This window comes from Ursus maritimus, unplaced genomic scaffold, assembly GCF_017311325.1.
Source record: "Ursus maritimus isolate PB19 unplaced genomic scaffold, ASM1731132v1 scaffold_10, whole genome shotgun sequence".
NCBI classification, from domain to species: Eukaryota; Metazoa; Chordata; class Mammalia; order Carnivora; family Ursidae; genus Ursus; species Ursus maritimus.
This window is the reverse complement of record NW_024423344.1, coordinates 25032749-25057250: the sequence shown is the minus strand read 5'-3', so window position 1 is coordinate 25057250 and position 24502 is coordinate 25032749. Positions and strand designations below refer to the sequence as shown.

At 38.2% G+C, this 24502-nt stretch overlaps 1 protein-coding gene across 1 annotated transcript in view; it reads left to right on the top strand.

Moving 5' to 3' along the window:
- LRRC63 (leucine rich repeat containing 63) overlaps positions 1-24502 on the top strand; it is a 38408-nt gene that overhangs the window by 4050 nt on the left and 9856 nt on the right. Inside the window, exons 2-5 of the mRNA XM_008706927.2 lie at positions 4819-5490; positions 5963-6031; positions 7307-7329; positions 8998-9132. Of these exons, the coding sequence (XP_008705149.2) occupies positions 4819-5490; positions 5963-6031; positions 7307-7329; positions 8998-9132 (899 nt within the window). The remainder of the gene's footprint in view (positions 1-4818; positions 5491-5962; positions 6032-7306; positions 7330-8997; positions 9133-24502) is intronic.

The window sequence follows — 24502 nt, the reverse complement described above, 5'->3', positions numbered from 1 at the left end:
AAAAAAGTGTTATATGGGCTTACAGATAGAATCAAGTTAAGGATCTCGTGAAGAAAGATTATTTTGGACTATCCAGGTGGGCCCAAAATGCAATCACATGTATCCTTATAAGAGAGAGGCAGAGGGAAATTACGCACACAGAGGAGAAGATGATATGAAGATGGAGCAAAGAGAGATTTGAAGATGCTGGCCTTGAAGATAAAAGTGATGGCCATAAGCCACAGGGTGCTGGCAGCTACCAGAAGCTGGAAGAGGCAAGGAATGGATCCTTAACAAGAGAATCCAGAGAGAACACGGCCCTGCCGACACCTTGATTTTGGACTCAGTGATAAAATTTTGGTTTCTGGCCTCCAGAAGTGTGAGAGAATAAATTTCTGTTGCTTTAAGCCACCAAGTTTGTGGTAATTTGTTACAGCAGCTAGAGGAAGCTAATACAAGAGGAATCCAGGATTCCTCTGTGTGTGTGTCTATGCACATATGTGTGACAAGATAACAGATGTATCTCTATGAGATAAAGGAGAACAGAAACTGCTGATGAGTTTGGTGTAGACAGGAAAAGTTTGAAGTGCATAGGGCTTCCAGACCCAGACTTAGAATTATTATTGTATATGTAAAATTCGTTGAAGTGAGAGGAGGGATAATGATAGAACCTTTGGGAATACTAAATAGTAAATTGAGAAAGAAAGATTTGTCTAGAGAAAGATGAATGGCCAGGTGGCATTAATGGAGAAATGATGGTGTTCTCATGAGAGCCAAGGAGAGAGTGAATTTCATTGAGAAGAGAGTGGATTAAAGTATCAAATGCTAAACAGAGTTCAAATAAAGTACGTAATAATGTGTATCCATTAGGTTTAGCAACCAGATATCAATAATTTTGTGATAACAGCTTTGGTAGTAGAGGTGGAAAGTTCCAGGTCATACTGGTTTGAAAAGTAAATGGGAGGAGACTTTGAAAAGACAATAAAAGAACCTTTATTATAAATTAAATATCCTTTCTAAATGCAGCACATCAAACTTAAGTTGTCTTGTTTTTTTGCATGTCAAGATAGCTGGAATTTAAAGTATTAATAAAGTATATACCGATTAAAAATTTTAAAAAGTAGACTTAGAGATGAATTATAAATGTATATTGCAAACTTCAGGGAAACGACTTAAAATTTTTTTAAAGGAAGTATAATTGATACTCTAAGAGAGAAACTGAGAAACTGAAGGAGCAAACCTGAATCATGAAATGTTCAACTGAAACCAGAAAAAGAAGAAAAGGAAGGGAAGATTAAAAAAAGAAGGAGAAGAAGCAAAACAATAGCAATGAATAGAAAACTTTATAAATGTGGCAGATATTAAGCCAATCATGTCCGTAATTCATTAAAAGCCAATGTTCTAAGTATACCAATGAAAAGACAAACTGTTATAGCAGATAAAAAACAAGACCCAACTCTATGTTGTCTACAAGAAACTTACTTTAAATATAAAAACACAGATAGGTTAAAAGTAAAGGTGCAGAGAAAGACATACCATACTAACACTAATAAAAAAAAAAAAGCTGAAGTAGCTATATTAATTTCAGACAGAGCAGATTCAGAACAAGAAAAATTATTAGGGATAAATAGGGGCAATACTTAATTATAAGGGGCCAATTCTTTAAGAAGACATAATAATCTTTGACATGTACCCAAAAGAGGGAGTCAAAATATCTGAGGCGAAAACTGCTAGAATTGTTAGGAGAAATAGATAACTCCATTATTATAGTTTAAGAGTTCCACACCATTTATCAGTAATTAACAGATTCACAGGGGGGAAATTAGTAATGATATAGTTGAACCGAATAATACCAACAATCAACAGGATCCAATTGTCTTCATTAAACAAGAGCAGAAAACATTCTTCCCAAACTCCTACAAGACACTCATCAAGCTAGACCACATTCTGGTGGTCTAAAAGACCACTTTTAAAAGAGCAGATATTATACAGTGTTTGTTCTCAGAACAGAATGGAGTTAAACTAAAAATCAATAACGGAAAGAGATGTGGAAATCCCAAAATATTTGGAGGTTAAACAACACACTTAGATAGGACATGGGTCAAAGAAGTCACAGAGATATTTTTAAATGTTTTGAACTAAATGAAAAAAAAAAACAACCTATCAAAATGTGTGGGATATAGCGAAAGTAGGCCTTAGGGAGTATGTATAGCCTTGAATGCATATATTGGGAAAAGAAAATTAATCTAAAACAAACAACTCTAAGCTTTTACTTTAGGAAACTAGAAAAGGAGAAGACTAGGTATCCTAGTCAATCATTCAGAAGGTAATCTAGATGAACTCTAGAAGCAGGAAGCCAATGCTGATAGATGTCTTCACAGGCAGATTTCTGTGAATGATACAAATTCATTAAAAGATGAATAACTATAATGAAATCATACCACCCTCAACATGAATTTTCAGAAGTATCCAAAAGGCAAAACAACAGCACAATAAAGAAAAAAAAAATCAGTGGTTGACAGAAGTTTGTTCAGGGAGAGTAGAAGTGTTGAATACGTGAAGCGCTAGGGAATTTTAAGGTGGTGAGATTATTTTTTATGATATTGTAATAGTGGATGCATGACATTATGCATTTGTCAAAATCTTTGGAGCTGGGGCGCCTGGGTGGCACAGCGGTTAAGCGTCTGCCTTCGGCTCAGGGCGTGATCCTGGCGTTATGGGATCGAGCCCCACATCAGGCTCCTCCACTATGAGCCTGCTTCTTCCTCTCCCACTCCCCCTGCTTGTTTCCCTCTCTCGCTGGCTGTCTTTATCTCTGTCGAATAAATAAAATCAAATCTTTAAAAAAAAAAATCTATGGAGCTGTACAACACAGAGAATGAACCCTAATGTAAACTATGGACTCTAATTAATTGTATGTCAACATTGGTTCATCAATTATAATAAATGTACTACGCTAATGCAAGATGTTAGTAATAGATAAAACTGTGCAGGGGAGGGGAATGTATGGGAACTGTCTTCTTGCTCAAGTTTTTTTTTTTTTTTTTTTGTATCCAAAACTGTTCTAAAAATAAAGTCCATTAATTTAATTAAAAGTTAGATTAAATAAAGTGAAACAGAACAGAGGAGAAGAAAAGACATCAAACTGAGTGTAAATTACTTAGTTTGCCTTTGAGGAGAAGGATAAATATGGTGAGATGGTGGTGGTTGGAAGGAGTCCAGGAGTTTGTTGAGAATTTTACTTGTGTTACTATGTTTGTTTTAATACGGGAGACAGAAAAAAAAGGTGAAGATAGTGGTGTAACCATTTTATTGAATAAGCTAGTTTTTATTAGTTCCATATAAACAGGAAGCAAACATTCTTCTTCTCCTCCTACTGCCCTTCAAACTCACACGGCATACATCTCTCTTCCCAGGCTTTTCTCATCACTTTCATCTATGCGCCTGTTTCATTTTCAGATATCATACAAATAGTTCAATCTAAATCATTACTTTTAACTAGCATGCAATCAAACCTTGCCCCTTCCCCCAACTCAGACTAGGTCTGCTAATTTTTAGACAAGTCAAAGGAAACGGGCACAGTAAGTTCTTCCACCTTGTTCTTTACTTTTTTCCCACAATTTAAGAGTTTCTGCTCCGCCATAGCAGGGGCTAGGGGTGGGGAAGAGTTAAGGAATGAAGATAAGAATCAGACATCAGTCTCTGTACCCCCTGAAATGCCCTGAGATACAGATCAAGTAGTTTCAAGGACTCTCTTGCCTTGCTCCAACTGGAACACAGCACTGGATGGGCTACTACTTTTTTGCTACTCTGTAAGTTATTAGTGGGGGATGTGAGTAGGGGAGTGGTGAGATGTTATATTCTCCTTGTGGCATACACTCCGGTTCTCTATAAATGGTTCTCTGAGAATTCCCGTCACATGGTTTGAGGTGGGTGAGAAATCATCCTCTTCCACCCACTATGGGGAAGGGAAGGTCGGGAAAACACATACCACCCCAATAGCTCTATTCAGAAGAATTCCTCTCTCTAAACTCATGCCAGTCTCTAGCCATCTCTTAGATACAGACAACAGCTGGATGAGAGTTGGATTTGTTTTGGCCATCTCTTTGCAAGCCTTGCCTTAATGAGTCTATTATCTCTTCCTTAGAATGTAGAGGTCCTCATCATTTACTGTACTCATCATTTATTGTACTCAACTGAGACAATGGAAGAAAAGTCGTTTAACATTCAGTCACATAGGAAAGAGAAAGCATATTTGGTGCAGTGAGGTATTGAAGAATGCAGGCACAGTGCACTTTCTGGACCTAAGAGAGAAAAGAACATTTACCAGTGTAACCTAACTGAACTTGTAGTATGTTGTAGCCAATATCCGGATGTTTTCATGTTCAGACATTGGTCTGCCATTTGGCATTGAAAAGAAATGTCTTTGCTTGAAGAAGTTTCAAATGAGGAAGAGATAATGATAAATGATAAATAACAAAACTTAATCAAAATCATTTTTGCCCATCCATATTTCCAGTTTTATTAGCAATTGCTCAAAAAAATCCCTTTATGTCCTACTCTTTTATCATTTATGTTCTTCCAAGAGTTGCTCCCTACCCTTTCTAAACCTAATACAATATAGTCTTTCTACTTCCCCAATTGACCATTCAAACTTTAACCCCAGTCAGCTAAACAAAAGTCCTGATAGTTAAGCAAGCATACACAGAAATTTTTAGAAGGTAAAAGAGGGGTGAGTAAATAAAGAAAAGCTATGAATGCTAACACATTAATAGTTTTGTCCCCGATACTTTGATTAATATAAACTAATTGTGCTTTTTTTTTTTTTTTCTGGTTTAGCCGAGACTGGTAAAACTGAGCCAAAACATGTAATGTTCCTTCAAGATGAAACCACTTTGATTGAAAGACAGAAAACTAGTTTTCCTGATGTTGTTTCAAGAAATCAACCACAAACCCTTGTCAATATCCAAAATATCTTTCTTGATCATTATATACAAGAAAGAGTGACTACTATTTCAATACCCAGGAAAACTTTTGAGAATGTCTACTGGCACATTCCAGAGACTGCTACTGGTTCCTTATTTTTTCCAACCTGTCACTCAGCTTCAACTCGAGTTTTTGGGAAAGAAACAAGACAAATGAAAAGGTCAAGAAAATCAAAAGAAAAAGCATCAAAAATAAAAAATATTTATTTTGGTGACATGTTCAAAGACATTCTGATTCTCTCCTCAGAGTTCTCCAGACTTTCAAGTACCACTTCTCCAGCTCTTCCTCCCAAACCCAAGGAAGTTCACTCTGAGTGTCTACCTTTATCTACCTATACTTTTAGGAAATCTCTGATAGGTCCAAGTGCAACAGTGTCAAGCCCTGTACCAAGATTTAGGCGTGCAAAAGCAGACAGATATTTGAAACAAAATACTGCCATGGTACTAAGTATCACTCATTTTCCAGGTCTCATGTCCATACCAACACCAATTTTGCCAAGAAAACCTCACAGACAGTCTTTGTTAGGTAAATCCATTCTGAACATGGTTTGTAATAATGGGGTCAAGTAGAGCAAAGAGGGAGAGAAGGCATGCAAGCAAACAGTGGTTATCCCTTGAGTTTGCAGCTGTGGATGATGGGATCACTTTTTGCCTATACAGTCAATACATGAGCCAGACTGAAGTAATAGAAATACTGACCTTGAAGGTCTTCCAAGGTCAAACTGGGAGCTCTACCCAGATGGTGGTAGTGGGAACCAGATGAGGAAGTTCAAAGGATCAGAAAAGTCAACATAAAAGAACGGTGAGAATGAACATTCAGAAGGTAATCTAGATGAACTCTAGAAGCAGAAAGCCACTGCTGATGGATGACTTCATGGACACATTTCCATGAATAACACCAATTCATTATAAGATGAATAATTATAATGAAATCATAATACCCTTAACATGAATTTCACAAGAATCCAAAAGTTGGTTCATTTTTTTCTTTTTTCTAGAAACTCAAGTAACAGAATCTGAAAACGTAGAAAGTACTCAAAGGCAAAGCACACCAAACCCGCCTGAAGGTAAATGCCACATCATTCTTTAAAAAACTGTATATTAAGTTAATCTCTCTATAAAAGTATTCATGATTTTGTGTGTCAGTGTCTGTGTGTGTGATTCACATATATGTGTCAGCTCATTTTCAGCTCTTTAGGCTATTTACTCAGGAACTATTTTTTTAAAATATTGACTATAAACCAAACTTTGTACTGATGTTGGGAACATAAAAGCTCAAGTATCCTTAATCTGGGTGGGGCAGATAAACACAAAATAATAAAAATTAACTACTTTCCACGTGCCAGACACTGTTCTAAGTGCTTTGACTTTAGTTACCTAGCAGAAACAAATGAAAAATAATCTTTAAAGAAAATTCCATCATCCTAGACTCACATTATTTCTACAAATAATTTCACAAATACAGTGTGTAATAAACAATTCATAAATGTGAGGCACATGAAGAGAGAGACAAAATGAATGAGAACTAGCAAACAAACAGTAAAAACATACCCACAGGAGATCCAGGTGTTAGAATGATCAGGTACAGATTTTAAAATAACTTGAAGACTTTTGGTCTGTCTACAATTGAGTAGTGTGTACTGGACAAACCCTCCCACCAAAATCAGCTATTAAACCTGCCCAAAATCTATAAAATAGCTATTGAAGGTATTGGAGAGTAGCTATTGTAGGCCTGACACGAGTGGGTACCATCTTTGAAATAAGGGATGCTCTACACTGACCTTGGCTTTTGCCTGAGGTCATTTGTGGTGTTAGAGAACAGAGCACAAGTAGAAAGGGGTAGTTTTACTGAGCCATCAGACTTCAGAGCTGTTAATATAGCTGGGGCTGGAGATACAAAATCTCAGAGAGGAGAGAAGTGAATCCAAATATCTGCATATGTATCTGCTGACTTCTAATCCGTGCATATGCAGGATAAAACTCTACGAAACACAGCAGAAAATATCAGCTGAGATGCTAAGGAAGTGAACATATATTTCCATAATGGCATGGAAGACGGTTATTGGAATTAAAGCTCTGCCAAAATGTAGGGGCCTTGTAAATACACTGGGCTTTTAGTTGAAGACCAGAGGACCCATGCATTAGAAATAAGGATGATGTTTTAGAAAAAGGCACAAAACTAAAATAGATTATCCTGTAACAAAGCTCAAAACCAATCCTTAATGAATCAAAGTGATACATTTTGCCTAATCAAAGAAAATGTAACACTTGCTGGAGAGATGTAGCATTATCCTGACCCTTTAAAATTCTCCATGTCCAGCATTAAATTAAAAAATCACAAGGCATCCTAAAAACAGAACAAAGTGTCTGAAAATCAGTAGAAAGAAAAAGGCAATAGAAACAGACCCATAGAATCAGATAATGAAGTTTTCAAATGGGGATTTTAAAATAATTGTGACTACTATGTTTAAGAAAATAATAAGTTGGAGAATTTTACTAGAGAACTAGAATTTTTGTTTTTAAAAACAAGAGTCAAATAAAATTCTAGAATAGAAAAAATAATAAAACAAATTAATGATTCAATTAATGATTAAACATAGAACACTCCAACCATAGAATTTTCTCGTTTTTCTGTTTAATATACTTATTGTGAAATGATTACCACAATAAAGTAATATCTATCACCCCACATTTTTCTTGTTATAAGAGTTTTTAAGATTTCGAATATAAGGACAGTATTGTTAACTATAGCAACCATAGGACTCTGAACTCACTATCCCTCCCAGTAGTTCTGTACCATTATCTGTGACATAAATTAACTTCTCGGTCTCCTCTGTATCATAAGCTGAAAGAAGTCATGCTGCCACTTCTGATTTATTGAGTTTGTTCCACTCTGGTGGTTCCCTCTTTGAAAAGTTTCAGGCAAGTTTAAGGGTCTTCAGATCCTTCAGAGAGCCATCAGGGAATTTGTATTTACCTCTCCACCTCCATCTCCTTCACTTCCACTCAAAAACCAACTGCTTGGGCTTAGTCCATGAGGATGGGTGAGCTAGGAGCAGGCCACAGAATTAGGTCTTAACTGACTTTCCTTTCCTTCTTGCTCCACTCTCTCCCAGGACAAGGACTCTCTCCATCATATCACACATCTTTCTGCTTCAGTTAACTTTTACATCTATTGATCTGAAATGGGCACACAGGGCCTACTTTAGAAACCAGAAACTGAACATTGTTTTCTCTGGTCTAGGATGCATTATTTCCTTTTGTTGAAGCAATGGCATAAGAATTACTGAGATTGTGAAATATGTTGCTGCAAATAATGCAGCAAGAATGGCCATGAATATAAAATTTATTTTACAAAATTTCAAAACGTTTTCCTGCTGCACTCGGGTGTATACTTGGATAGGACATTTTTGATGGAAGGTGAAACCCACAAGGGTCATGATAAAGTAAATTTAGATTATCTCTGCTTGGCTAACTTCTGAGTTGTTTGGATTTTTTTCTTTTCTTGTGTGGGATCTTCAAACTGAGGGAAAGAAGCTGAATTACGTAAGGCACTTGAAACATGCATCAGGATGATATTAGGAGAAAAAGCAAGGTTGTTCCTTGGGAGGTGATCTCTATCTGACATGATTATACGATGTCCTTTATTAGTTTATTGCAGCAAGAAGTTGCTTATGTAAATTAATAAAATTTTTAAAAATATTTTTACATATAACACAAAAAGACTGAGATTGATGGAATTTAACTTATCTAGATAGAAATCTATAAGCATATGGTTTTCTTTTTGAAAGACAATTGTACTTTCTGATATTTGAAAAACACACACACACACACAACACCCAGTTTAGCTGAGATTTGGTGGGTGAAGGTTATGAGGAACCTCTTCAGGAAGATTTACACAGCTAACCTATTTATGACGATTCACTGTTATCATAACATAAATACTCTTTAACTTTCATTCTAAGTGCTAACACAGTTGAGTCTCATGTTTTCTTTTGTTTACTTAGTAATCATTAAACCTAGAAAACAAGAGGAATCACAGGCACGTCTCATACGTGGTGGAGGTCTCAAGACTATTAATGCAACACGATATGAAACAATAATAGCCATGACCAACCTCGCCATACTAAACTGTCAAATATATGGAAGAAATGCACTTAATCTTAAGGTATGCTAGATCTTTTTAATGGCAACTTTTTTTTGTATTGTCAATTATTTTTGCTTTAGGTTTCTTAATTTAGGTTAATTTCCATGTTATTGAAGGGATCTTTCCTGTTGCAATAGAGATTTTCCAGGAACACATTCAGATTTATCTCTAAACCTATGTCCTAGTTTGCCTTCATTCCACTTTCTTAAAATGTTAAGATCCAAACCAATTGTATGTTTTTTCATTATAGCGTTTTTTTCATTATCTAGCATGGTAAGAAAAGTGGAATTCAGAATTATCATATTTTAAAGTTATCAGCAATCTTTGGGCCTTGTGCCAAATTTAGCCATAGGCTGACTTTCTGCTGAACACAAATCTGGTATGATGAATAGCAATAATAATAGTTACCATTTATTAAGTATCCACTATGTGCAAAGCAAATGTTACTCTTAAAACTTAAAATCTTAATTTTATAGATAGGAGCACTGAAGCCCAATGAATATAACTTGTGAAAGACCGTACAGCAAACAAGTAGTAGAGCTCGGGTTTGAAGCCAGGGCTCTTTGACCTCAAAATCTATGCTTTTCTATTTTAAATTTTATTTTGAAATAAGTTCAAACTCATAGAAAAATTGCAAAAATAGTAAAAGCTACAAGAGAGTTTCTTGGGGAAATGAGGGCATTCAAAAATGCCTACATATACTGGGGGATTTAGAAAGCTATGTGCATGGCCAGCACAGTATGCATTCTCAGAAAAGGCCCAAGAAGACCCCAAGCTTTCACCATGCTTAAATGGTCTGGCTTAAGCATTGAAAGGGTGCTTTCAATGAATAGAACCAATCTGAAAAGACTAGAAGAAATATTATTCTCTCTCTCCTCCCGATCCTGTTGTACAAGGAAATCTCTGTCAAAACACTAACTGAACACACGCTAAAGGAGCAGAGGTTTCAAAGACAACAGTGAAAATGTAAAGACAACAAAAACAATTTAGAAAAATCACTAAACCAACAGCTACAGCCCACAGCAAGCAACAAAAATAAACCCTGAGAAGGGGAATAATATGATTTTTGGAGTTACCACATTATAATATTTAAAGCATTCCGTTTTCAACAAAAAAATATGGAACACGTGAAGAAACAAGAAATATGGCCTAGTCACTGTAAAAATTAATAGAAACTGTCTCTGAGGAAGCACAGACATTGGACTTACTAGAAAAAAACTTTAAATCAACTGTTTTAAATATGCTAAAGTAGCTAAAAAACAAAACAAAACAGAAGAATGATGTGTGAGCAGAGATTTATCAATAAAGAGATAGAAATTATGAAGGGGAGGAACACCTGGGTGGCTCAGTGGGTTATAGCAGCTGCCTTTGGCTCAGGCCATGATCCTAGGGTCCTGGGATTGAGCCCCACATCGGGATCCTTGCTTGGTGGGGAGCCTGCTTCTTCTTCTCCCTCTGCTGCTTCCCCCTGCTTGTGCTCTCTCCCCACCCCTCATCAAATAAATAAATAAAATCTTAAAAAAAAAAGAAAGAAAGAAATTATAAAGGAGAACCAAAAAGAGCTGAAAAATACAATAACCAAAACAAAAATCTCATTGGAAACTTTTAATAGTAGATTTGAGCAGGCAGAAGAAAGAATCAGAGAACTGGAAGATAGGTCAATTGAAATCATCCAGTATGATTAACAGAAGAAGAAGGAACAAAGGAAGAGGAAGAAGGAACAGTAGAAGTAGAAGTAGAAGTAGAAGTAGAAGTAGAAGTAGGAGGAGGAGGAGGAGGAGGAGAGGAAGAAGGAGGGGAAGAGGAAGAAGGAGAGGGGAAGGGGAAGAAGGAGAAGAAGAAAAAAAAATGGACAGAGGCTGAGAGACCAGTCAGACACCATCAAGTGTACCAAATATAGATAATAGAAGTCCTAGAAAAAGAGGAGAAAAAAGGACAGAATGAATATTTGAAGAAATAATGGCCAAAACCTCCCCAACTTTGATTAGGGCTACAAATCTATAGATCCCAGAAGCTTGACAAATTCCAAGAAGGATAAACACAAAGAGATTCACACTGAGACACATTATAATCAAATTGTCAAAAGCTAGAGAAAAATCTTGAGAACAGCAAGAGAGGAATGATTTGTCATGCATAAGGGATTCTCAAAAATAACAGCCAATTTGTCATCAGAAACCGCAGAAGCCAGAAAGGAATGGGATGACATTTTTAAAGTGATGAAAGAAAAGCAATCTCTCAGCCAAGAATCCTACATCCAGCAAAACTACCTTTTGAAAAACAAATGAGAAATTTAGATGTTCAAAGGTAACCAAAAGCTGAGGAAGTTTGTTATTAGTACACCTTTCCTATATGAAATGCTGAAGAGAGTTCTTCAGGCTGCAATGAAAAGATATTAGACAGCAACTCAAAACTTTAGAAAGGAATTAAGGAATCTGGTAAAGGTAACTACATAGGTAAATATAAAACTCAGTATTATTCTATTTTTGGTTTGCAACTCTTTTTTTTTATTTCCTACATGATTTAAAAGACAAATGTATAGGGGCGCCTGGGTGACTCAGTCATTAAGTCTCTGCCTTCAGCTCAGGGCATGACCCCAGGGTCCTGGGATCGAGCCCTGCATCAGGCTCCTCCGCTGGGAGACTGCTTCTTCCCCTCCCACTCCCCCTGCTTGTGTTCCCTCTCTCGCTGGCTGTCTCTCTCTCCGTCAAAAAAATAAATAAAATCTTAAAAAGAAAAGAAGTGCATAAAATAATAATTATAAATCCATGTAAATGGACACACAATGTATAAAGGTGTCACTTTTGACAAAATATCATAAAGTAGGTCAGGGGTGGAGTTGTATAGGAACAAAGATTTTGTGTGCTCTTGAAATTAACTTGGTATCAATCCAAACTAGATTGTTATAAATTAAAAATGCCAACTGTAATCTCCATGGTAATGACTACTAAGAAACTATCTTAAAAATATACACAAAAGAGAATGAGAAGAAAATCAATATGGCCGATTGCAAAATAATTAAACTCCAAGAAGGCAGTAATCAAAGAACAGCAATAAAAAAAACATTTTGGAAAAGGCAAAACTATGGAGACAGTAAAAATAGCAGTGGTTGCCAGGGATGTTGGGGGAGGGAGGGAAGAATGAGTAGGAGGAGTATAAGGGATTTTCAGGGTTGTAAAATTATTTTGTATGGTACTGTGCTAATGGATACATTTCATTATACATTTGTCAAAACCCACAGAATATTCAACACAAAGTTTGAACTCTAATGTAAATCACGGACTTGGGTTCATAATGATGTGTGCTAATGTTGGTTCACTGATTACAACAAATACATCATACCGGTGTGTGAAAAAGATTACAACAGAGATTAATGAAATAGCAGATAGAAAAGCAGAAGAAAGAATCAACAAAACCAAAAGTCAGTTCTTTAAAAGGATCGATGAAATTGACAAATCTTTAGCTAAACTAAGAAAAAAGAGAAAAAACAAATAACTAAACCAGAAATGAAAACAGAGACATTACTACTGACTTTATAGAAATAAAAGGGGTTATAACAGAATACTACGAACAACTGTATGCCAACAAATTAAATATCTTAGATGAAATGCAAAATGTTTTAGAAAAACACAAATTACCAGAACTGACTCAACAACAAATAGAAATCTGAGCAGAACTATAATGAGTAAAGAAACTGAATAAATAATCAAAAACCTCCCAAAAAAGAAAAGTCCAGGACTGGAAGCCTTCACGGATGAATTCTGCTAAACATTTAAAGAAAAATGAACATCTATACTTCTCAAACTCTTCTAGAAAATAAAAGAGGAGGAAATACCTCTAATAGTATTTTGAACCCAGTTCCACTATGGTGGGGGGGGAGTAGTTTCCCCACACCACCAAGCAAGTCTCAGACACACTCTGGGTGTCCTACGATTCAACTCAATTCTGCCCCAACCTAGAGCTAACGCCACATTCCATAGGTAAACTGCTCAGTCCCTCAAGGCTGCCTTCCAACTCAGAATGCCAATCACAAGCCCAGGTTGTTACTTGCACTTCACCAATGGCTATAAATTAGAGGTTCCCATGACCCTCTCCCTGGGTTCAATTAATTGGCTAGAGTGGTTCACAGAACTCGGAATCCCATTTACTTACTAGATAACTGGTTTATTACAAAGAATATTAAAGGAATTGAAGGACGTGAGTCAATAGTCAGATATAGAGATACATAGGACACGGTATAGAAAAAGGATATGGAGCTTCCATGCCCTCTCCAGGCAAACTCTCCCCAGATCTCCACGTATTTACCAACCTAGGCACTCTCCAAATCCTGTCGTCTTGGTTTTTATGAAGGCTTTATTACATGGGCATAATTGATTAAACCATTGGCCTTTGGTGATTAAACTCAATATCTAAACCTTCTCCCCTCTCTGGAGGAAGGGGGAGTTGGTGAGGCAGAAAACGCCAATCCCCTGGAAACCAGCCTCCACCCTTCAGTGCTTTCCAAAAGTCACCTCATTAACATAAAACCAGTTGTAGTGGAAAGGGCCTTGTTAATGCATTTCACTTTTATGGCTTTTAAGTAATTTTAGGAACTGAGGACAAGGGATCAAATATAATAAAAGATGTTCCCACTGCTCTTATGCCTCTAGAAATTTCAAGAATTGGGGGACCTGTGAGCTAGGAACTTCGAATGAAGACCAAATATATATGAGAGATATATTTTTGTCATCTGAGTGACCAAATACATATTCTTTTAAATTAGAATATCACAATCTCTAACACATTCTATGCTGTCAATATAACCTAGATGCTAAAGGAACAAAAAACACCAAAGAAAACCACAGACCAACACCCCTTATGAAAATAGATAAAAATCCTCAGCAAAATACTAGCAAACTAAATCCAAAAAAATTAAAAGGATTATACATAATAACAAAGTGACATTTATTCTTGAAATAAAAAGATGATTCAACATAAGAAAATCAATCAATACACATTAATGCATAAAGGCAGAAAACATAATCATCTTAATTGATGTAGAAAAGGCATTTGACAAGACTTACTTCTTTAAAAGGATTAATAAAATTTCTAAATCCATATTATGACTGGTTAAGGAAAAAAGAAAGAAAACTCTAAATACCAAATTCAAAATAAAAAAAGGGGAAATCACCTCAGTCTCACAGACATTAAAATAGAAGATAACAAAACACTAAGGACAACCTTTTCCCAGTAAGTGCCACGGCCATGATGAAATGGAAAAATTCCTTAGAAAATACAACTTACTGAAACAGGCACAACAAGAAATAGAACACCAGTATAGTTCTGTTCCTGTTACAAAATCTAATTAAAATTTTAATTAAGAGCCTTCACTCAAGGAAAGTTCTAGGCACATAGGACTTCCCTGGTGAGTCTATCAAACACTTAAGGAAGAAATAACACCAGTTTACATGAACTCATTTTATGATGCCTACATAACTCCCATTCCAAAGTCAGACAAGGATATTATAAGAAAGGAAAATTATAGATGACTGTTTTTCATAAATTAAGTGCAAAAATTCTCAACAAAATATTAGCAAATCGAATTCAGCAATATCAAAAATTAAAAATGAAGGATAATGTATCCTGACTAAATGAAGCTTTCACAAGAAATTAAAAGTTGTTTTAATATTTGAAGGTGTGTTATTCTCAACAATATCATCTCAATAAATTAAAAAACTTGACAGCATTCAACACACATTTAAAATGAAAGAAAGGGGCACCTGGGTGGCTCAGTCGGTTAAGCATCTGCCTTCAGCTCAGGTCATGATCTTTGGTCCTGGGATGGAGCCTCCTGTTGGGGCTCCCAGCTCAGCAACGAGCCTGTTTCTCCCTCTCTCTCTGTCCCCCCACCCCCAGCTTGTGCGTTCTTTTTCTCTCTATCTCTCTCTCTCTCAAATAAATAAGCCTTTTTTAAAAAGATGAAAGAAAACAAATATACCTCTATGTAAACTAGGGTTAAAGGAAACCTTTCATAACTAAATAAAGGGTATCTATGAAAACTCTGCAACCAACATCATGCATAATTAGTAAGGACTGAATACTTTCTCCCTAAGATTAGGAGCAAGGCAAGAAAATTTTTCCTTTACTTTTATTCTACATTATAATGATGATTCTAGCCACTTACATAAGATAAGAAGATTGGAAAGAAAAAAGTGAAACTATCTTCATTAAATTAGAATCTTCATATCCCATTACTAACAGGGTTTATTTGGATTCCTTGTTTAAAGTGGTATCTTCAGAGCTTCTCCACTGTTACTCTTTTCCCCTTTGTACTTAATATGTAAAAAACCATGCAAATAATCCTATTTCTCATCAAATGTTCAATTTACTTATTAATGACATCATTGTTTCATGTGGTAAGTATAGTCTGTTATACTGTTATTTATTTTTATTCTTAAATTGTTCCAGATTTCATTAGTAAAAGCCCATTCAAGTTGGTTTCTATGTTCTTCGGACATTTGCTGTCATGTGCTATGGCTGGTATGGTCTGGGGATCCCACAGCTGTCTGAGCTGGGACTACCCTGGTGGGATGGCTGGAGCTGAGGTGGGCATGGGCTGGGGTGGCCCTAGGATCCTTTGTACAGAGGGTCCTCTGACAGGATAGCTGAAGCTTAAGTGGGTACCAACCAAGTGGTCCTAGCATGTTCAGCACAAGGTCACCCTGGTAGGGTGGCTGGAACTGAGATGGTGCACAGACCAGGGTGTACTGGGGTGCTCTGTATAGGGGGTGCTAGTGGGGTGGCTGGAGCTGAGGCAGGGGGCAGGCTGGGGGTTCCTTGGGATGTTTTGCACAGGGACTACCCTGGTGGGGCTGCTGGGACCATAGCAGGCATAAGCCAGGAAGTCCTAGGGCAATCTGCTCTAGGGGTACCCTGACAAGCCACCTGGAGCTCAAGTGGTGCAGGCCTGGAGTGTTCTGGGGTGTTTTGCACCTGTGTCACCTTGCCTTGATGGCTGGAGCTGTAGTGAGTACTGACTAGGAGTGTCTCAGAGTGTACCGTCTTGGGGCTGCCTTGGTGGGGTGGTTAGTGCTGGTGTGGGGTAGGGGCCCAGGGCTTACTGAGACAAGCAGACCATGGTGCCCAGACCCTGCTCCTGTTTGCTCTATCAAGGTGGAGGGGACATGTTAAATGAGGTGTTCACCAGCTCCTCTGACCCAGAATGAGTTCCAGCAGTTCCCCCACCATTTGGCAGAGTTCTAGGGCTGCATCTTTTATATTCTAGTTGCTCTTAGAACCTGCAGCTTTTTCTGTCTTCCAGGGAGCCTGAGGCTGGTGTGGGGTAGGGGCCTGGGGCTTGCTGAGGGGACAGGCTGGCTAGGGTTCTGGGACCCTGCTCCCATCTGCCCCCTCTGCGCTATGAAGGTGGAGCGGGAGCATAAAGCATGGCGCTCACCAGCCCTGCAAACCGGGAGAGACTTCCAGCAGCTCTCCTGCCATTTGGCAGGGTTCTAGGGCTGGTTCCTTTATATTCTAGTTGCTCTTTCAAACCACGGCTTTTTTTCTGTGCCTCAGGGTAGATGAATCTGCTCCTGGTCCCTCAGCACTATCCCTCCCCACTGCAGTTCCAGAGGCAGCGTGGGGGGTGGGGGTTCCCTGCCTTACCATGTTTCCATCTCTTTTGATGTTCTCTGTAGGGTCTATCTTCTGTTGTGCAGAAGCCATTCAGTCAGCTCTCAGTTCTTCTTCAGGAGGATCTGCTCTATAAATAGGTGTAGATGGGGCAAGTGCATGGAGAAGGTGAGTTGAGGGTCTTCCTACGTCACCATCTTGGACCAGAAGCCTCAAAAGTGCTTTATTTTAATCCAAGCTTCAATTTTTATAGAGCTTTCTGGTTAACTTTTTCTCCTAGGGCTGTAGCCTTTCAGCCCTTTCATACCAAGTCTGAGGCCCCCTTGGCCTTGGTAAGCCATGAATTCCAATTTTTATCTCTCAAGCCCTATTAGACTGGCTATAATTCTACTCAACTTCTTGTCCACAGCTTTTGATTAGGCAAATGACTTAGGGAGAACAGTAGTGTTGAGTGTTCTGTCTACCATCCTGAGATTCTCTTCTTTCTAGAAGTTTGGCTTATTAAGTCCAAGCCACCTTGGTAATTCTCCAAGCATTTACCGTGTTGTGTTTGTTTACCTTTTTGGTTTTAGTGAGCAGGTTGGTTTGAAATAAAGTTGTTAATCATTAGGAGAAGTGAAAAATCAGATTATCTGGTTTTGAAGTGAATACTTTATTTTTTTTAAAGAGATTTTATTTTTAAGTAATCTCTACACCCAACATGGGTCTCGAACTTACAACCCCAAGACCAAGAGTCACATACTCTATTGACTGAGACAGCCAGGTGCCCTCTGAAGTGAATTATTTTACTCATTCATTCATTCACTCATTCATTCATTTATTACATGGGGCTTGAACTCACAACCCTGAGATCAAGACCTGAGCTGAGATCAAGAGTAGGATGCTTAACTGACTGAGCCACACAGATGCCAGAGGAATGAATTACTTTAAATCAGAGGTTGGTAAGTTTTTCTGTAAAGGGCTGGATAGTAAAATCTTAGGCTTTGAAGGTTGCATGGTCTCTGTCACAACTATTCAACTCTGCTGTGTAGTGCAAAAGCAGCTATATGCGATACTTAAGCTTATGAGCATGGCTGTGTTCCAGAAAAACTTTATTTAAAAAAACAGGTGGCAGAGTGTAGTTTGCTAATTCTTGCTTTAAATGGAGAAAGAATGTAGCTTTTAAAGAGCTGGGTGGAGCTAGTGAAGAAAAACTTTATTTCCACAGCCATTAATATTATTTTTAAAAATATTTGACTCCAGAGTAGAATCCTAAGCTCTGTGGGGGTGACATAAAAGAATAAAAAAGACAGACCCAAGATATAAGTACTTAAAGGTTGCTAGAGCAGTTCAAGAGATTGGGAGGGCCTCCACATTCTTAGTGCTTTGTTCTTTTTTTCCCCCTTTTTAAATTTTATTTTATTTTACTTTACTTTTTTATTTTTAACATATAATGCATTGTTTCAGGGGTACAGGTCTGTGATTCATCAGTCTTACACAATACACAGCGCTCACCATAACATATACCCTCCCAAATGTCCATCACTCAGCCACCCCATTCCTCCTGCCCCCCTCCACTCCAGCAACCCTCAGTTTGTTTCCTGAGATTAAGAGTCTCTTATGGTTTGTCTCCCTCTCTGGTTTTATCTTGTTTCATTTTTTTCCTCTCTTCCCCTACAATCCTCTACCTTATTTCTCAAATTTCACATATCAGTGAGATCATATGATAATTGTCTTCCTCAGTCTGACTTATTTCACTTAGCATAATACCCTCTAGTTCCATCCACGTCATTGCAAATGGCAAGAATTCATTTTTTGATGGCTGCATAATATTCCATTGCATATATATACCACATTTTCTTTATCCATTCATCTGTTGATAGATATCTGGGCTCTTTCCATAGTTTGGCTATTGTGGACATTTCGGCTATAAACATTGGGGTGCAGGTGCCACTTTGGATTACTACATTTGTATCTTTGGGGTAAATACCCAGTAGTGCTATTGCTGGGTTGTAGGGTAGCTCTACTTTCAACTGTTTGAGGAACCTCCACACTGTTTTCCAGAGTGGCTGTATCAGCTTGCATTCCCACCAGTGTAAGAGGGTTCCCCTTTCTCCACATCCTCGCCAACATCTGTCATTTCCTGATTTGCTAATTTTAGCTATTCAGACTGGTGTGAGGTGGTAGCTCACTGTGATTTTGATTTGTATTTCCCTGATGCCAAGTGATGTGGAACACTTCTTCATGTGTCTGTTGGCCATTTGGATGTCTTCTTTAGAGAAATGTCTCTTCATGTCTTCTGCCCATTTCTTGATTGGATTATTTGTTCTTTGGGTGTTGAGTTTGATAAGTTCTTTATAGATTTTGGATACTAGCCCTTTATCTGATATGTCATTTGCAAATATCTTCTCCCATTCTGTCAGTTGTCTTTCGGTTTTGTTGACTGTTTCCTTTGCTGTGCAAAAGCTTTTTATCTTGATGAAGTCCCAATAGTTCATTTTTGCCCTTGCTTCCCTTGCCTTTGGTGATGTGTCTAGGAAGAAGTTGCTGTGGCTGAGGTTGAAGAGGTTGCTGCCTGTGTTCTCCTCAAGGATTTTGATGGATTCCTATCTCACATTTAGGTCTTTCACCCATTTTGAGTCTATTTTTATGTCTGATGTAAGGAAATGGTCCGGTTTCATTCTTCTGCATGTGGCTGTCCAATTTTCCCAACACCGTTTGTTGAAGAGACTGTCTTTTTTCCATTGGATATTCTTCCCTGCTTTGTCAAAGATTGGTTACCATACAGTTGAGGGTCCATTTCTGAGTTCTCCATTCTGTTCCATTGATCTATGTGTCTGTTTTTGTGCCAATACTGTACTGTCTTGATGATTACAGCTTTGTAATAGAGCTTGAAGTCCGGAAATGTCATGCCCACAGTTTTGGTTTTCTTTTTCAACATTCCTCTGGCTATTCGGGGTCTTTTCTTGTTAACATTTTGATAGGGATTTTGATAGGGATTTTGGCATTTTGATAGGGATTTTGATAGGGATTGCATTAAATGCGCAGATTGCTCTAGGTAGCATAGACTTTTCCACAATATTTGTTCTTCCAATCCATGAGCATGGAATGTTTTTCCATTTCTTTGTATCTTCCTCAATTTCTTTCATGAGTATTCTATAGTTTTCTGAGTACAGATTCTTTGCCTCTTTGGTTATATTTATTCCTAGGTATCTTATGGTTTTGGGTGCAATTGTAAATGGGATTGACTCCTTAATTTCTCTTTCTTCTGTCTTATTGTTGGTGTATAGAAATGCAACTGATTTCTGTGCATTAATTTTATATCCTGCCACTTTACTGAATTCCTATATGAGTTCTAGCAGTTTTAGGGTGGAGTCTTTTGGGTTTTCCGCCTAAAGTACCATACCATCTGCAAAGAGTGAGAATTTGACTTTTTTGCTGATTTAGATGCCTTGTATTTCTTTTTGTTATCTGATTGCTGAGGCTAGGACTTCTAGTACTATGTTGAACAGCAGTGGTGATAGTGGACATTCCTGCTGTGGTCCTGACCTTCGGGGAAAAGCTCTCAGTTTTTCCCCACTAAGAATTATATTTTTGCTGTGGGTTTTTCATAGATGGCTTTTATGGTATTGATTGATGTATGTGCCCTCTATCCCTACACTGTGAAGAGTTTTATCAAGAAAGGATGCTGTACTTTGTCAAATGCTTTTTCTGCATCTATTGAGAGGATCATATAGTTCTTGTCCTTTCTTTTATTAATGTAGTGTATCACATTGATTGATTTGAAGATATTGAACCAAACTTGCAGCCCAGGAATAAATCCCAATTGGTTGTGGTAAATGATCCTTTTAATGTGCTATTAGATCCTATTGGCTAGTATTTTGGTGAGAATTTTTGCATCCATGTTCATCAGGGATACTGGTCTGTAATTCTCCTTTTTGGTGGGGTCTCTGTCTGGTTTTGGGATCAAGGTAATGCTGGCCTCATAAAATGAGTTTGGAAGTTTTCCTTCCATTTCTATTTTTTGGAACAGTTTCAGAAGAACAGGTATTAATTCTTCTTTAAATGTTTGGTAGAATTCCCCTGGGAAGCCATCTGAACCTGGGCTCTTGTTTTTTGGGAGATTTTTGATTACTGCTTCAATTTCCTTGCTGATTATGGGTTTGTTCAGGTTTTCTATTTCTTCCTGGTTCAGTTCTAGTAGCTTATACATCTCTAGGAATGTGTCTGTTTCTTCCAGATTTTCTAATTTGTTGGCATATAGTTGTTCTTATAATTGTTTATATTTCTTTGGTGTTGGTTGTGATCTCTCCTCCTTCATTCATGGTTTTATTTATTTGGGTCCTTTCTCTTTTCTTCTTGTTAAGTCTGGCCAGGAATTTATCAATCTTCTTAATTCTTTCAAAGAACCAGCTCCTAGTTTCATTGATCTGTTCTACTGTTCTTTTAGTTTCTATTTCATTGATTTCTGCTCTGATCTTTATTATTTCTCTTCTCCTGCTGGGTTTAGGCTTTATTTGCTGTTCTTTCTCCAGCTCCTTTAGGTGTAGGGTTAGGTTGTGTATTTGAGATCTTTCTTGTTTCTTGAAAAAGGCTTCTGTTGCTATATACTTCCCTCCTAGGACTGCCTTTGCTGCATCCCAAAGATTTTGAACAGTTGTGTTTTCATTTTCATTTGTTTCCATGAATTTTTTAAAATTCTTCTTTAATTTCCAGGTTGACCCATTCATTCTTTAGTAGGATGCTCTTTAGCTTCCATGTATTTGAGTTCCTTCCAACTTTCCTCTTGTGACTGAGTTTGAGTTTCAAAACATTGTGGTCTGAAAATATGCAGGGAATGTTCCCAATCTTTTGGTAGCAGTTGAGATTTGTGACCCAGGATGTGATCTATTCTGGAGAATGTTCCATGTGCACTAGAGAAGAATGTGTATTCTGCTGCTTTGTGATGGAATGTTCTGAATATATCTGTGAAGTCCATCTGGTCCGGTGTGTCATTTAAAGCCCTTATTTCCTTGTGATCTTCTGCTTAGATGATCTGTCCATTTCAGTGAGGCGGGACGTTAAAGTCCCCTACTATTTTTGTATTATTGTTTATGTGTTTCTTTGATTTTGTTATTAATTGGCTTATATAATTGCCTGCTCCCATGTCAGGGGCATAAATATTTACAATTGTTAGATCTTCTTGTTGGATAGACCCTTTAAGTATGATATAGTCTCCTTCCTCATCTCTTATTATAGTCTGGTTTAAAATCTAATTTGTCTAATGTAAGGACTGCCACCCCACCTTTCTTTTGATGTCCAGTTGCGTGGAGGTGTCTTTGGGTCTAAAATGAGTCTCTTGCATATAGCATATCGTTGGGTCTTGCTTTTTTATCCAATCTGATACCCTGTGTCTTTTGATTGGGGCATTTAGCACATTTACATTCAGGGTAACTATTGAAAGATATGAATTTAGAGCCATTGTATTACCTGTAAGGTGACTGTTACTGTATATTGTCTCTGTTCCTTTCTGGTCTATGTTACTTTGGGGCTCTCTCTTTGCTTAGAGGACCGCTTTCAATATTTCTTGTAGGGCTGGTGTGGTGATTGCAAATTCTTTTAGTTTCTATTTGTCCTGCAAGCTCTTTATCTCTTCTTCCATTCTGAATGACAGCCATGCTGGATAAAGTATTCTTGGCTGCATATTTTTCTTGTTTAGTACCCTGGATATATCATACCAGCCCTGCCAGGTCTCTGTGGATAGGTCTGCTGCCAATCTAATGTTTCTACGATTGTAGGTTACAGACCTCTTGTTCTGAGCTGCTTTTAGGATTTCCTCTTTGTCTCTGAGACTTGTAAGTTTTACTATTAGATGTCGGGGTGGTTGACCTATTTTTATTGATTTTGAGGGGGCTTCTCTGTGCCTCCTGGATTTTCATGACTGTTTCCATCCCCAAATTAGGGAAGTACTCTGCTACAATTTGCTCAAATATACCTTCTGCCCCCCTCTCTCTTTCTTCTTCTTCTGGGATCCCAATTATTCTAATATTGTTTCACTTTATGGTATCACTCATCTCTCGAATTCTCCCCTCGTGATCCAGTAGTTGTTTATCTCTTTTTCTCAGCTTCTTTTTTTTTTTTAAAGATTTTATTTATTTATTCAACAGAGATGGAGACAGCCAGCGAGAGAGGGAACACAAGCAGGGGGAGTGGGAGAGGAAGAAGCAGGCTCATAGAGGAGGAGCCTGATGTGGGGCTCGATCCCACAACACCGGGATCACGCCCTGAGCCGAAGACAGACGCTTAACCGCTGTGCCACCCAGGTGCCCCTCTTTTTCTCAGCTTCTTTATTCTCCATCATTTGGTCTTCTATATCAGTAATTCCCTCTTCTGCCTCATTTATCCTAGAAGTTAGAGCCTCCATTTTTTATTGTACCTTATTAATAGCCTTTTTTATTTCAACTTGGTCAGATTTTATTTCTCCAGAAAGGGATTCTCTAGTGTCTTCTATGCTTTTTTCAAGCCCAGCTAGTATCTTTATAATCATTATTCTGAACTCTAGTTCTGACATCTTACTAACGTCCATATTGGTCTCTGGCAGTTGGTACTGCCTCTTGTTCTTTTCTTGAGGTCAGTTTTTCCATTTTGTCATTTTGTCCAGAAAAGAACAGATGAATGAGAGAACAAAATGCCAAAAGGGTAACAACAACACCAGAGAAATATACAGTAATCAATCAGAAGAGACCGGAAACCAGGAGGGAAAAAGAATATGACCAGGCTGGTGAATAGAACAGAGCCATACACTAGATTTTGGGTGTAGTTTGGTCTGTTAGAAGAAACTTCATCCCAAAATTTTAAAGAAAGAAAAACTTATATATACACAAAAAATAAGGTTAAATACGATGAAGGGACAGAATATGACTGTAAATGAAAATTTTAAAAGATATTTTTAAAAGAATTGATAAGAAGTTGGTTGAAAAAGGAAAGAAGAAAAAAATTTTTTAAAAAAAGAAAAAAGAAAGAAAATTTTAAAAATGAAAGTTGAAAACTAAAGAATCATGGGGAAAAAGCCATGAATCTGCGTGCTGTATTCCCCTAGCGCTGGAGTAGCCATGAATTCTGTGTGCTGTATTCCCCTAGCGCTGGAGTTTTGCAGTTCTCATAGATCGGTAAACTTGGTCTTGGCTGAATATTCTTGATGATCTGGGGGGGGGGGGAACCTATTGTAGTAATTCTCAAAGGTCTTCGCCCCAGGCAGGATTGCACCACCCTCACCAGGGGCCAGGTTAAATAATCCATTCAGGTTTGCTCTCCGTAGCTTTCATTCCCTGAAGGCTTTCCGCACAGCTTTAAAGGATGAGAATGAAAATGGCAGCCTCCAATCTCTGGCCCGGGAGGAGCTGAGATCTTGGGGCCCTACTCCTCAGTGCACCCTCAGAGAAATGCAGTCAGTCACTCCTGTCTCCCTGGTCTCAGGCACACTCTGTGCTCGCCCGGCCTGTGACCGAGCATTTCTCCCTCTGGCACAGGAACCTGTTGGGAGTCTCCAAACCTAGCATATTCCTGTGGCGCGCTCCTGGGCGGCTCCCTCCCCGGGGAAGGAAGGAGGATCTCCCGTGTTCTGCGGCTTGTTGGGCCCTGGCCCAAAGAGCCGGGGCCCAAGTGTGCCACGGATTCCGGTTTATGCCCACCCCAAGCTGAGAGCGCACTCCTCAGCTCACTCTGCAGCCGGCTTCCCTGCTCCGATACCTGGGAGCTCTGCCGCACTCAGGCACCCCCGGTCTTCCTGTGACCCCGAGGGTCCTGAGACCACACCGTCCCAGCA